This window comes from Trichechus manatus, unplaced genomic scaffold (assembly GCF_000243295.1).
Source record: "Trichechus manatus latirostris isolate Lorelei unplaced genomic scaffold, TriManLat1.0 scaffold00106, whole genome shotgun sequence".
Classification (NCBI taxonomy): Eukaryota; Metazoa; Chordata; class Mammalia; order Sirenia; family Trichechidae; genus Trichechus; species Trichechus manatus.
Genome location: NW_004444042.1, coordinates 2,994,553 through 3,008,413, shown reverse-complemented (window position 1 = coordinate 3,008,413; position 13,861 = coordinate 2,994,553). Strand labels below are relative to the sequence as shown.

The 13,861-nt window shown below is 42.7% G+C and overlaps 1 protein-coding gene across 29 annotated transcripts in view; it reads right to left on the bottom strand.

Annotated features, from left to right (window-relative positions):
• The window catches only part of KCNMA1 (potassium calcium-activated channel subfamily M alpha 1), a 915,613-nt gene that overhangs the window by 377,256 nt on the left and 524,496 nt on the right, over window positions 1–13,861 (bottom strand). For all 29 annotated transcript variants that reach the window (XM_023737654.1, XM_023737655.1, XM_004383187.1 and 26 more), the window contains 2 exons: window positions 8,799–8,892; window positions 7,849–7,960 (listed from right to left, as the gene is read on the bottom strand). In XM_023737654.1, coding sequence (XP_023593422.1) covers window positions 7,849–7,960; window positions 8,799–8,892 — 206 coding nt within the window. The remainder of the gene's footprint in view (window positions 1–7,848; window positions 7,961–8,798; window positions 8,893–13,861) is intronic.

Genomic DNA, 13,861 nt, shown 5'->3' with positions numbered 1-13,861 from the left:
ACATCAAAAAAGCATGATTTCAAAGGAAAGAGGGCATTTACACAGGGGCCATGCAGACCTCACATGTTCCCTTCCTTGCTGCAGCTCCACAGGAGTGTGCACGAACCTTGCTAAGAACAATGGGCGGTAGGTAAGTCATCTAGTAATTCACGTCACAGAAGCAAGGGGACAGGAAGGGATCTTGGCAAGGTTCTCCTCCCATACAGGTTAGAAAAGTGCAATAAGACAAGGCTGAATGGCAGCTGAAGCTTTTGGACTTTTTGTCATAGGCTTTGTGGAGCCACTAGGAGATCTGAACAGGGCAGAGATCTCAGCTCTAACTCTTCCTGGCAAGTTACTTAATCTCTCTGAGCCTCAGTTTCCTCTTTGGCAAATGGGAATAATAATAATACCCACTGTGGTAGGCAGAATAATGACCCCCCAAAGATGCCCAAGTTCTAATCCCTGGAACCTGTGAATATGCTACCTGATATGGTAAGGTGCAATTAAGGCGCAGACAGAATGAAGGCTGTTCATTAGCCGACCTTGAGATGGGGAGATAACTCTGGATTATTCAGTGGACCCAATATACCTTACCAGTGGAAGACAAAGGCAGAGAGGAAAGATAGATGGGAAAAAGATGAGGACAGTAGCAAGATCAAAGTGATGTAATGTGAGCAGGACTGGAGAGGAACCAGGACTGCTGGCTTTGAAGATGGAGGAAGAGGTCATAAGCCAAGGAATGCAGACAGCCTCTAGAAACGTGAAAAAGGCCAGGAAATGGATTTTCCCCCAGAGCCTCCAGAAGGGAATGCAGACCTGCCGAAACCCTGATTTTAGTCCAATGGGACAGACCTATGTTGAACCTTCTGACCTATGGAACTGTAATACAATACATTTGTGTTGTTAAAAAAAAAAGTTGCTGTCGAATCCAACTCATGGAGACACCCTGTGTGTCAGAGTAGAAGTGTGCTCCAGATGGTTGTCCAATGGCTGATTTTTTTTTTTTTAAATATTTTATTGTACTTCAGGTGAAGGCTTACAGAACAGATAGTTTCTCATGTAACAGTAACACACATGCTGTTTTATGACATTGGTTAACAACCCCACAACATTTTAACCCTCTAAATTCTCAACTTTTTTTTTTTTTTTTTGTGAAAATACACATACAATGGCTGATTTTTTGAAGGCAGATCACCAGGCCTTTCTTCCAAGGTGCCTCTGGGTGGACTCGAACCTCTGACCTTTTAGTTAGCAGCTGAGCATGTTAACCATTTGCACACCTAGAGGTTGTTCCAAGCCACTAGGTTTGTGGTAGCTTGTTACAGCAGCTTGAGGAAACTAACAGACCCACTTCATGGGGTTGTGGAAAGCTTCCTCTCTGGGATGTCATTATCATCCATGGGCACCTGCCACCCTCTACGTGGTATGCCTCTCTCCCCTAGGAAGTCTCACTTCGCACCACTCTGCATGTCCAACCATCATCAGCAAGCCTCCCCGCCCCAGCTCATCCTCCTGCAGAGGCCTCCCACATCTTTTGCACACATGAGCTCTCTCCTCTGAGCTCCCATCGCCCTTACAGCCTGTACCTCACAACTTCAGACTTAATTATACACCAGGTGGTGTTACCCGCTGTTGTTCCTGCGCGTGTGTTTATTTTGGTTCCAAACTAGATTGAAACCTTTCTCTAGAACAGGAGCTAGTTTTGTCTTTTTTTGTTGTTTTTAAGGACCTGTACTTTTTTTTTTTTTCTTTCAATCCTGTTTTTATCACCTTTTGACACGTAAAGGGACTGGCCAGGCATGTATTTATAAACAGATGCCCTGAATCATTTTAATTGCCCCATGACTGGGCACTAAGTCATTTTTCTATTTTCTAGCAGAGGTTAGTGGAGGTTGATATGCCAGGGAATTATAGGTCTAAGACGGAGTAGAGAACGAGTTTAGCGGTTTCCAACCATGGTAGCAATGACTGTAGCCCCGACCCCAATTTCATCAGGGGGGCAATGCTGGGAATCATAGTAAAAGTAGGCATGTTGTTGTTCTTGTGAGTTAGTTGTTGTTGAGTCAGTTATGACCCATGGTGACCCCATGTGTGTAGAAGAGAACTGCTCTATAGGGTTTTCAAGGCTGTGACCTTTCAGAAGTAGATCGCCAGGCCGACCTTCTGGGGCTCCTCTGGGTGGGTTCGAACCACCAATCTTTTGGCTAGTAGTCAAGTGCTTAACCATTCACGCCACCCAGGGACTCCAAAACTAGGCATATGTTTCTCTTATCCCATACTTTGCAGACAGTAAGCGTTTAATAAAAACCAGTTAGACAGTTGGCTGGTGAGTGCATTACCAAGTTTCCCCTATGCTCTCTGGTGGTGCAGTGGTTAAGAGCTCTGCTGCTAACCAAAAGGACAGCGGTTTGAATCCACCAGTCGCTCCTTGGAAACCTATGGGGCAGTTCTGCTCTGGCCTATAGGGTCGCTATGAGTCAGAATAGACTCAAAGGCAAAGGGTTTGGTTTTGGTTTGGTTAAGATGATCTTGAACAAAAACATACATACACACAAAGGAGTCACAGCCCATTGCCCTACCTTGGGGATGTAGTTCCTGAAAGAATAAGACAGACAAAAGAGTTCTCCCCAGTAGCATGTTATTCAGGTCTAAAATTAAGATACATCTCTCATTTCAAGGTACATTTATTTTAGGGAAGTAGGATAAGAATTTTGTGAGAGAAACAAAAATGAGTAAGTTGGTGTGTGGGAACAGGAATTAAAATAAGCAGCGGCTTGCTGTCTGCCGAGGTGGGTGTCCTTACCTCCTGCTGGCTTATTTTGGGTTCCATTCTGGCTTGTTTTTCCCTTTGGTACTTTAAAATATTATAGGTAGATGAGGCTGGGATAAGATAATAACAGCTTCTGTTCATGAAGCTCTTACTACATACACAGTACCTTACTCGCATCACCTCAGTTCATCCCCACTGCAGCCCTACGAGGTGGGTGCGATCGTTATCCCCATTGCACAGGTGAGAAAACCGAGCCTTCCCCATTGCACAGGTGAGAAAACAGAGCCTGAGACAGGTAAAATCACCTTGCTCGAAGTGACTCACTAGCAAGTGGCTGAGCAAAGATTTGAATTGAGGCGTCAAGCCCAGAGTCTGGTTTTCACCTTCTTTGCTCTACTGACAGAGGATGTGCAAAGCTGCTAAGATTCTCTGTCCTATAGGTGGGGAAAAGCAGGTCTCCCAACTGCTGAAGTACGCTGGGACTCGGGCATTACCACACTGGCTGTATGCATTTCTCCGATCCTAGCAGCAATTCTAGTAAGTGGACGTGGGTAAGGAGGAGTGGGAAAGAAGAGATATTAGAATGTGTCATCTTAAATAAGATCTCTTCTCTCTTTTCCTGCCTGAATTCATGTGAAGCCCTTTATGAGAAAAAGGAGAGATGGAGGGAGGCCAACATCAAGAAGCAAAATCAGCTCAGTCATTCCCAACCTGGTCCTCAAAGCCTACACTCCTTCAAGGATAGGACAGGGCAGGAGAGAAGTGTCAGAGTATGGATGTGAAGTCAGTCTGAAACTGGGTAAGCCATCCCTTCCACAGCTCGAGATGTGTGACCTTGGACAAGAGACTTAACCTCTCTGAGCCTCAGTTTGCTCACCTATATAATGGGGAAAATAACAATTCCTACTTCAGAGGTTTGCTCTGAGGATTAAGGGAGTTTATGGATGCAAGAGGCTTAGCAGAGTGCCTGACACATAGTAGTATCTGAATAAATATTAGCTATTATCAATAAGATATCATTACGTACTAAGATGATACATGCAATCAAGTAAATATATACTGGGGTACTATATAATAGGCAGGGGTCCCTGGGTGGTGCAAACAGTCATCAAGCTTGGCTGCTAATGGAAAGGTGGGAGTTCAAGTCCACCCAGAAGCCATCTCAAAAGAAAGGCCTGGTGATCTACTTCAAAAACACCAGCCATTGAAAATTCTATGAAGCACAGTTCTACTCTGACCCACATGGGGTTGCCATGAATTGCTTATATAATACGCAGTCATACAGTAACAATAAGAAATCAAACATGGTGCCCCAGGTCATACTGGGTTGTGCTCTGGGAAAGGGGAGGGTGGGGGCCCTAGTGTTCATTCTGTTTTTGTTTTTTTTTTTAATCCCTCACAGTTTCTGGGTGAGGTCCCTAGGTTTGCACTCAACTGTTAACCTAAGGGTTGGTGGTTCGAAGCCACTCGGCAGTACCACAGAAGATAGGCCTGGTGATCTGCTTCCGTAAAGACTGTTGTTGTTGGGTGCCATGGAGTCAATTTTCAATTTACAGTGACCCCATGTGACAGAGTAGAACTGCCTCATAAGGTTTTCTAGGCTGTAATCCTTACAGGAGCAGATTGCCAGGTCTTTCTCCCTCAGAGCTGCTGGGTGGGTTGGATCTGTCAACCTTTCAGTTAGCAGCGAGAGCTTAACCATTGTGTCACCAGGGGTCCCTAAAGATTACAGCCAAGAAATCCCTACGGAGCAGGTCTACTCTACAACACAAGTTGGAACGGAATCGACGGCACCTAGCAACAACAACAACAGCACAGTGCTGGGTACAGCCCAGCCCTTGACCTTCAGCAGAACTCAGGAAGAGGGTACAGGAGAATTGAGATAGATCTCAGCTTCCTGTATCTTATTCCAAACCTTGGTACCTTTTCATTTTCTGAGAGGCGAGCAGCGCTGTCTGGAATTCCCCATTTAATGGGATTATTCCTTCTACTTTATAAGCCATACCTCATGGGAATGTTCATTTTACTTCTAGCAGTTAATTGGTACAATAATTGTTTCATGATGTAATAACCCATGCATTAAACCAGACATGGGCACCTCTTTGAAATATTTTTATACTGAAATCTCTTCCATAACAGGCGGATGAGTTTGGGATCTCACCCAAGGGTTAAGTTACCCAAGACCCAAAAGCATTCCATGAAAAGGTGTTTCTCCTCCAAGGTGAGAAAGGTTACTTACTATTATTATTATTACTTTTATGGTCCAAAAGGTTATTGGTTTGTGTTTTATGTTTCAATAGCATTTATGCCTTCTTATTTATTAAGTTCATTTTTTTCTTGTTCTTCTTCCCCTACCCCCACTGCACTGTAAGAGGGCAGGACTCTTGGTCTATTTTATTCACGGTTGTTTCCCAATCATCTGGAATAGTGCCTGGCACATAGTAGGTGCTCAACAAATACTGTTAAAGTAATGAACAAATTGAAGCAAACTTTCAGAGCGTTTATTTCTTTTGAAGAGCAACCAGAGTTGATGCAAAGATGTATCTCATTAAAAATTCGATTTAGCCTCATCTAGTCCCTTTTCTTTCTTTCCCCTTTTCTGTTTGTATCTGTAAATTTTTACTAGATCAGAACACACCTCCAAAACTCAAGATCAAAGCGTCGGCAGAAAGGCATGAATTAAAAGCATCCCCGTGTTTCCGACACTAACACGTTTTAGGAAAACACGTTCTTAACTTTACAGGGAGGATCTGCCCCCTGCAGAGGAGGGAACACGCCCACCACAGCCAGGCAGGGGCCACCTCAATCACCCCTGACCACAGGGGACAGAGAGAGAATGGACACCGGTATAAAATTCGCTTTCATGAAGTGAGGATTTAACCCAAACCTCTCATTTTTCAGATTGGAAAACTGAGGCCAGAAAAGCAAAGCAGTTGCCCAGGCACCATCACAGCAAAGCCAGGACAAGGGGCTGCCTGCCTGCCTGCTTCTGTCCCTGATCTATTTGTTTGTTGTTTGTGTTGGGGTGTGTGTGTGGGTGTGCGCGCGTGTGGGGGTGTGTGTGGTGTGTGTGTATGCACGCATATGGGTATATGTTTGGACTCTTAGCACCAGGATGTTTTGGAAAGAGCCCTGGTGAACAGTCCATCCATAATTTTACTTCAGGGATATTGATAACTTAATTTCACTAACAACCCTGTCCTCCCCAACAACCTAGACCCCAAATTTCCCATTAACAACACAAGAGTCTTAGAGAATTTCTGAGAGCATCTAGTCCAACTTTACAGGTGACCAACAAGCAAAGTGCGAGAAGCGAGCTCCCCGAGGTCCCAAAGCCAGCGAACAACTAAGTGTAGGCGGCCAGGCCCCTGACACCAGGCACCACGAGTCCTCCGGAACCACGTGCCTGGGGCTCTCCGAGGACACAGCTGGGTGACACTCGTGACACTTCTCAGGTCTGTGTGCCGCTCTGTCTCATCACATTGGCTAGAAAACCTAATCAAGCAGTTCTCAGACCAAGGACGAAATAGTTCCACTGAGCAAGTGAACGCCATTCTAATGAGAAAACCAGTAGAAAACAGACTCCTTACAGGGTATGGATTGATCACACATTATATACAAAAGAGGTTTATTTTTTTAATTCTTTATACTAGGCATATAGTAAATTCACAGCGTTAGCAAGGGCACTGAGACATATTACTAGAAGTGTATCTTGACACAATATTTTTAGAAGTTTATCCATCAATTTAGCTGTACAAACTACAATACACAGATTTTTTGATCTAGCAATTGCTATTCCAGAAACCTGGGACTACCTATAGAAATGGGATTGTACAGATATATGGAGGAAGGTGTTTATTAAACCATTGTTTATAGTAACAAAAAAGGAAAAAGAAAACAACTACGTGGCTGAATAAGCTGTGTTGTGAACAAATTATGGAATTTTGTGTAACTATTATAGAATAAATTATCATGGAGCTGAAGGGATATTCATAATCTATTAGTGAGATGAAAACAAACTGCAGTGTAAAGTATATTATCTGAAACAATTTTTGTACAAAAACCAGCACCTCTAATACACTATTATATGTACACAGTCCTGTTCGTCTGGGGCGGAAGGGGCATTGAAGAAAGATGTGGAGGACAGTCAACACTGGCCATCTCGGGGAGAAGGCAGTAACAGAGGCAACAGGAAGAGACGATTCATATTTTCTTTATACATCTTTGAATGTTTTCACTGATTACAATACATATATATTACTTTGAAAACAATTAAGTTGATCTAAAAAATTCTAAAAGTAATCACGCAAAGAATCCACAAATAATCCTCCAAGGCTCGTGTCAGCCTCTCTTCATCCCCAGTGGGCCCACTGGTAACGGAAATACTCAGACTTTGGGGTGAAAATTAATCAGCTTGGCAAAGAGAACCTCAAAACTATCTCTTGAAGCCCATGGCTGCCACGGCCATCCTCTGAGAGAGTTACTTTTCCCACCAAACTGGCATAGTCCTAGGACAGGAACTAATGCATAAGCAGAGCTCCAGAGAAAGCTTTCCCTGTAACACAGGAAGGAGCTCAGCTTCCTGTAAGCTGAGGGGTGACCAGAAGCTTCGCTTTGCCCTTCTCCATGAAGGAACTCATAACTATAAATAAACCACACAAGACCTGTTCATCATAAAATGAAGCAGCAGGTAGAAACTATCTTTGGCAGGCAGGCCTCCTGGGGCACCTGAACCAACCACTTGGAAAGTCAGCCTTGTCCCCATGGGCTTCTTTGTCCAGCCCCGACTCCAAGTTCCTGAATGAAAAGTGACAAAACCATAAATGTGAAGGTCCTGGCCGTGACAGTCATGACACCTGGTCTTTGACAGTGATAACACTGCATTACCTGAAGCTCTACCTGCGCAAATCCTGGTGGGCAGGTGCGCCAAAGAGAACTGTCACCATCCACTTCCAAAACATCAGGAGAGTTGTTCACATTGGTGCACAAAAACTTTCTTTCTATGGGGACAGCCAAACCCCCTGATCCACCCTAGATTCCATATTTCAGCCATGGCCCAGGACCCAGTAAGGAGAAGGGAAGAAAGGTGGACTTACCAAGCCAGCTTCTGTTTAAGTACACAGACACAAACACGGGGGGTACCGTGAAGAAATCCACTACAGAGTTCACTTCCAACCAGAACCACAGCTTATCATTGGCTGCAATAAACTGGGTAAAGACGAAAGAAGAGAGAAGATCAGAAGCATGGTGCCGACATTAAATCTATACTCTTTTGCCAAAGGGTATGTTTTGGTTTTTCATGGATGTCTAGAGGAAGATGTTCCAGTTCTTCTTATATCTATACCAAACACATGCTATTTTTACCTTAAAATTCTTTTCTGGAAACAGACTATATGCTATGCTAGCCTTAGATACAGATCTGGCAGTATATTTTTCTGTAGTTTCCAATAGCATCATTAGACTCTCTAAAGTAAATATAATTGTAAATAAAGCAAGTGTGTATGCATTAACTCCCACTCTCACACACACACACACACACACACACACACACACCCCTATGTAATCTACATTCTATATAGCTCCCATCTTAAAGGAGTTTCATATAATTCCAAACCCCAAATTCTACCAATCTACTCCCCTGATTTCATTCTCATAACTGCTCCTTCAGTGCTTGGCTAGTGAGCACTGCTAAACATAAATTTAAGAGTAGAAGTCTTTTTGTTTTTTTTCCCCCTTGTTTAATTTTTAAAGGACCAGTGCATTTATGACTGAACAGAGGGCTGGGAAACAGTCTGCTAGAGGGCATTAATAGTTATTTTGATCTCTATTTCTCATCCTTGAAACAAAATGAACATGTATTCCAGAAAATGTGTAGCTAAGGAAAGAGCTCTCCCACAGACTGAAAATCAGAATACAGGTGCATTTCCTTTCCTAGAAAACATGGGCTTCACCTTGCCTAGGAGACCAGATGCTGATGGGGGATGATCCTTGGGTACCAGAGTTCCACGCCCCCATCAGACCACTGAGCAATGTTGCTCAAACTTACCCGCAAGCCAAAGTAGAGAAGGAAGAACACGTTGAAAGCCATGTCGATCTGTAATGTGAAATCTTTGTAGAAATTCTGGCAGGATTCTATTGGGCTATTAGACAGGAAGAAGAAAAAACAAGAGGTAAATGAAAAGCACCATCAAGGTTTCCACAATGCTGAGAAGTGGTGGTGCTTGGGGTAGAGGACAAAATGAAGGTTCATAAAATAAAACATTGGGTCTTTCTACCCCCCTGTGATAATCAAGCAAGCATTGCCAAGGGGTTTTTCCATTCAACCATTCAGTCTTTTGTTCTTTGTTGTTTTTTTGAATAATTTTACATATATGTATTATTTTTATCATCATTCAACTGTTGAGCTAAGACTCTAAAGAGGATCATGCAGACACCTTGAAGGAAGGACAAGCAGGAGAGACCACCAAATTCCTTAATTTCATATTAACCCTTAAAGAACTGACTTCACTCTTTTAGAGGATGCATACCAAAGCTAAACACAGCCCGTCACACCCTCTAGCCCACCGGAAGTGGAGCCCATTTTCAATTAAGCACCATGGCTCTGTTTTGGACCTTCATGAAGCAATTAGTTGATTAATAAATAAAGGACTCAGGAGCATCTCAAGGCAGCTGTGCAGGAGAGGATCCTGGTTGATGTTCCAGCTAAAGTAAGTATGGACTTTATGTACAGCTCTCTGATCCGGGGAAAGAAGCATAGCCCAACTGGTAAAATTCTAGACCATCAAACCAAAATGTTGAGGAATCTGAAGCAGTACTCTAAGGGTTAATCTTCTGTTGTTTCGTTGGCATGCAGGTTAATTGGCTTTGTGTGTGTCAAGCAGCCAATGCGAACCCCCAGCACACTCTACTTTGTTCAAGAGTAGGCAGCTCAAAGGGTACACTATACGAACTGGTACGTGGCTTCTGTGTGCTTTCCCGCGTCAATACTGATCAGAGGATCAGTGTGTGAAAAGCCCCAAGGTTTGGGCTGGGTGGGAAGTAGGAAAGCCTCATAAGCATCTCAAAGCTGTGAATGAAAATTCATAGTATACTGTTATCAGTAAGCAAATGATAACACCCAGGCCAGGAACATAAAGAAGGTAAATGGGGGGAAAGGGGAGGGGGCGTGAGGAGAAGCAAAAACTTTCCCCAAACAGGAAGCAAGGTGGACCTCCAGGGCAAGGAGAAAGCTAGCTTGGGAAGTGCAGAATGGAGGATTTCCCAGTACCGCCACTTTGGAAATCAACTGACTGCAATACCAGTTAGTATAGTTGTACTTTTGTAAGGACAATGCTGGGTTGTTCAACAGGCAGTTCAGGGAGGCAGGACCCTTTTCCAGGCATGATAAGTCATTCTGTGGGACCCTACAATCATGTGACATGCATTGAATTGATACATTCTTCATCTCTAATACAAGTCAAACATGCCCTCTGTCACCGTCCAAATCACAAAACTCGGAAAAACCTCCAGACAAGCAGTAAGAGTAACCTACATGTGCATTTACAGACTAAGCAGACTGAACAAAAAACAAAGCTGAAAAACAGTTCTTTTATCAAGGCAATGACAATTGCCAGGTTTTCACCAGGCAGGGAAATGAGAGGAAAGACACCATGGAATCTGGTTAGTTGGGCCTGAAAGATGAAAAGAGGCAGGGGCAAAAGAAGCTGAATATCGTGGCCTCCCACCGCGACTCCCCTACTCTCCTACACAGATACCAATACGGTGAAAAAAGGAAAATCCAGGCCTACAGTGAGTGACACTTCTGCAATTTGCAGGTCATTGTGGTGGTTGGTTTTGTTTTAAGAATGAGATCCACAAGGTCTACAAGGGGTCAGAATTCCTACTTGTGGTGAAAGAAACTACATGACTAGGTTGACTAGAAATAATCCACTATATAGGTGTGAGGAGACGAAGCATCTCCGTGTTTCAGAAGCCACTGGTCCAATGTGCTACTGGAAAATAAATGAGGTGGACATGTGTGTATGTGTGTGTGTGTGTGTGTGTGTGTGTGTGGAGAGTGAGAACAAGAAAGGGTTGGGAGATTTGTATATTAGTAACATACTCATATGTTCACATGTGCCAGCACTGACTTAGCAGTGAATTATAAGTTGGTATTCATCAAGACTGATGTGTACACAATCAAGGGAACAGAGAGAAGCCTTAGTTCCCAAGTCTATCATGGAAAACCCACTATCATTTCACCAAGGCCAAACAATAACTTGATTGTTGCCCCCACAACACTTGTTGGTGGAGCTATTATTGGTGGCATATTTGAGGGTCCCATGAATTCCCCAGCTCCAGCAGCATAATTTACTTCCTCTGTTATTATCATTATATATTATTATTAACTTCTTGACCTTGGGAGCTAATTTGTTGATAACCTTGAAATACATCCATCAGGGAAAGTATTTGCTAGGCTGTGGCAGAGCACAGAATAGGTGGGAAGAGAGATGTTAACTCAATGTCCTTGACAATGTTTTGGTTCAACGTATATGGAAGCAGATGTTTAAAACAGCATAAGAAATCAAGCTATAGCAACTTCTTTCCATTGTTCCTTGCATCTCAGCCATTCTACTGCTCCCTCTTATACTGCTCATATCCAAAGACAACAATGAGAGGGGCTATAAGCTAGAGGACACTGTGTAGAAAAGATACTCAGCAACGCCCCTGTTTTTACAGAGTAGAATGTTGAAACTGTAACAGTCTTTTTCTCTAGTCCTTCCAAAAATTTAGAACCGATTTAATCAACATTTCATATCAGTCCTTGAGTCCTAGACTTTAAGCTGAAATAATAAAGGAAGTAAATTATGCTGCTGGTGTGGGTGGTGGTGACTTTTCCTCTGGCTGCAGTTCACGATAATAGAGGCTCACAACTAATATGAAGAAGTTGGGAGGAAAGCAAGACATTCTGATACAAAATAAGTGCCAGGTTCCAGGTAGAGCCGGAATGATCAGGAAGACTGCCTTCTAACCCTTATAGTTCTTTCCTGCTTCCTATGAGAGCCCCAGGAGAAATGCCCCACCTGTTTTTCTCAAGTGGGAACAGAACCATTTATCTGGATTCCCCTCTGAGATGAACCCTACAAGTACATATAGTCTGTGGACTCACACAATCAGACACCACAGGGCATAGATTTCAAAGCCCCATCATTTCATTCCCCAAATGGAGAAGTTCATTGATCCTATAAAAACAGAACACATAATTCCACAACAATAGGATTGGCCATATCAATGAGGATTTATTTCCCCCGCAAAGGGGCTTTATTTTAATGATTAATTCTCACTGTAGGATGGAGAATGAAAAAGAAATTCCTACTCCTTCTTGTATAAAATAAGAGCATTTCCTAGGTCTAGATATAGAAGGTTTCATAGCTAGAAAAGAAAATGCTTTTTTTTTTTTTTAACTAGAAAGGAAACTGACCCTAAATTACACACGTAAATGGGAATTACCTTTCTGCATGCCTCATCAGAAGAATAGGCTTTATATGGGCATATGCAGTCAAATCCCCATGCATCTGTCAGTTTGTCGTACTGTGGGGGCTTGCGTGTTGCTGTGATACTGGAAGCTATGCTACCAGTATTCAAATACCAGCAGGGTCACCCACGGCAGACTGACTTCAGCTGAGCTTCCAGACTAAGACAGACTAGGAAGAAAGACTCAGTGGTCTGCTTCTGAAAATAATTAGCCAGTGAAAACCTTATGAATAGCAGTGGAACACTGATATAGTGCCGCAAGATGAGTCCCCCAGTTTGGAAGGCACTCAAAATATCACTGGGGCAGTGCTGCCTCCTCAAAGTAGAGTCGACCTTAATGACGTCGATGGAGTCAAGCTTTCAGGACCTTCACCTGCTGATGTGGCACAACTCAAAGTGAGAAGAAACAGCTGCAAATATCCATTAATAATCAGAATGCGGAATGTACGAAGTATGTATCTAGGAAAACTGGAAATAGTCAAAAATGAAATGGAATACATAAACATCGATATCCTAGGCATTAATGAGCTTAAATGGACTCGTACTGGCCATGCCGGGAATGACAACTTAAGAGGAATGGCGTTGCATTCATCGTCAAAAAGAACATTTCAAGATCTATCCTGAAGTATGACACTGTTAGTGATAGGATAATATCCACACGCCTACAAAGAAGACCAGTAACACAACTACTATTCAAATTTATGCAACAATCACTAAGGCCAAAGATGAAGAAACTGAACATTTTTACCAACTTCTGCAGCCTGAAATTGATCAAACATGCAATCAGTATGAATTGATAATTACTGGTGATTGGAACATAAAAGTTGGAAACAAAGAAGAAGGATCAGTAGTTGGAAAATATGGCCTTGGTGATACAAACAATGTCAGAGATCGCATGATAGAATTTTACAAGACCAATGACTTCTTCACTGCAAACACCTTTTCTCAACAACATAAATGGCGACTATACACATGGATCTCACCAGATGGAATACACAGGAATCAAATTGACTACATGTGTGGAAAGAGACAAAAGAAAAGCTCAATATTATTAGTCAGAACAAGGCCAGGGGCCACCAGCGGAACAATCAATTGCTCATATGCAAGTTCAAGTTGAAACTGAAGAAAGTTAGAACAAGTCCACTAGAGCCCAAGTACAACCTTGAATATATCCCACCTGAATTTAGAGACTATCTCAAGAATAGATTTGATGCATTGAACACTAATGACCAAAGACCAGACAAGTTGCAGAATGACATCAAGGACCTCATACATGAAGACAAGAGATCATTAAAAAGACAGGAAAGAAAGAAAAGACAAAAATGGATGTCAGAAGAGACTCGGAAACTTGCTCTTGAATGTTGAGTAGCTAAAGCAAAAAGAAGAAATGATGAAGTAAAAGAGCTGAACAGAAGATTACTTTGTCTTCCTGAGCCACTCTTTGAAAAGTATTATAATGACATGTGCAAAGAACTAGAGATAGTAAACCAAAAGTGAAGAACAGGCTCAGCATTTCTCAAGCTGAAAGAACTGAAGAAAAAATTCAAGCCTCGAGTTGCAATACTGAAGGATTCTACAGGGAAAATATTAAATGAG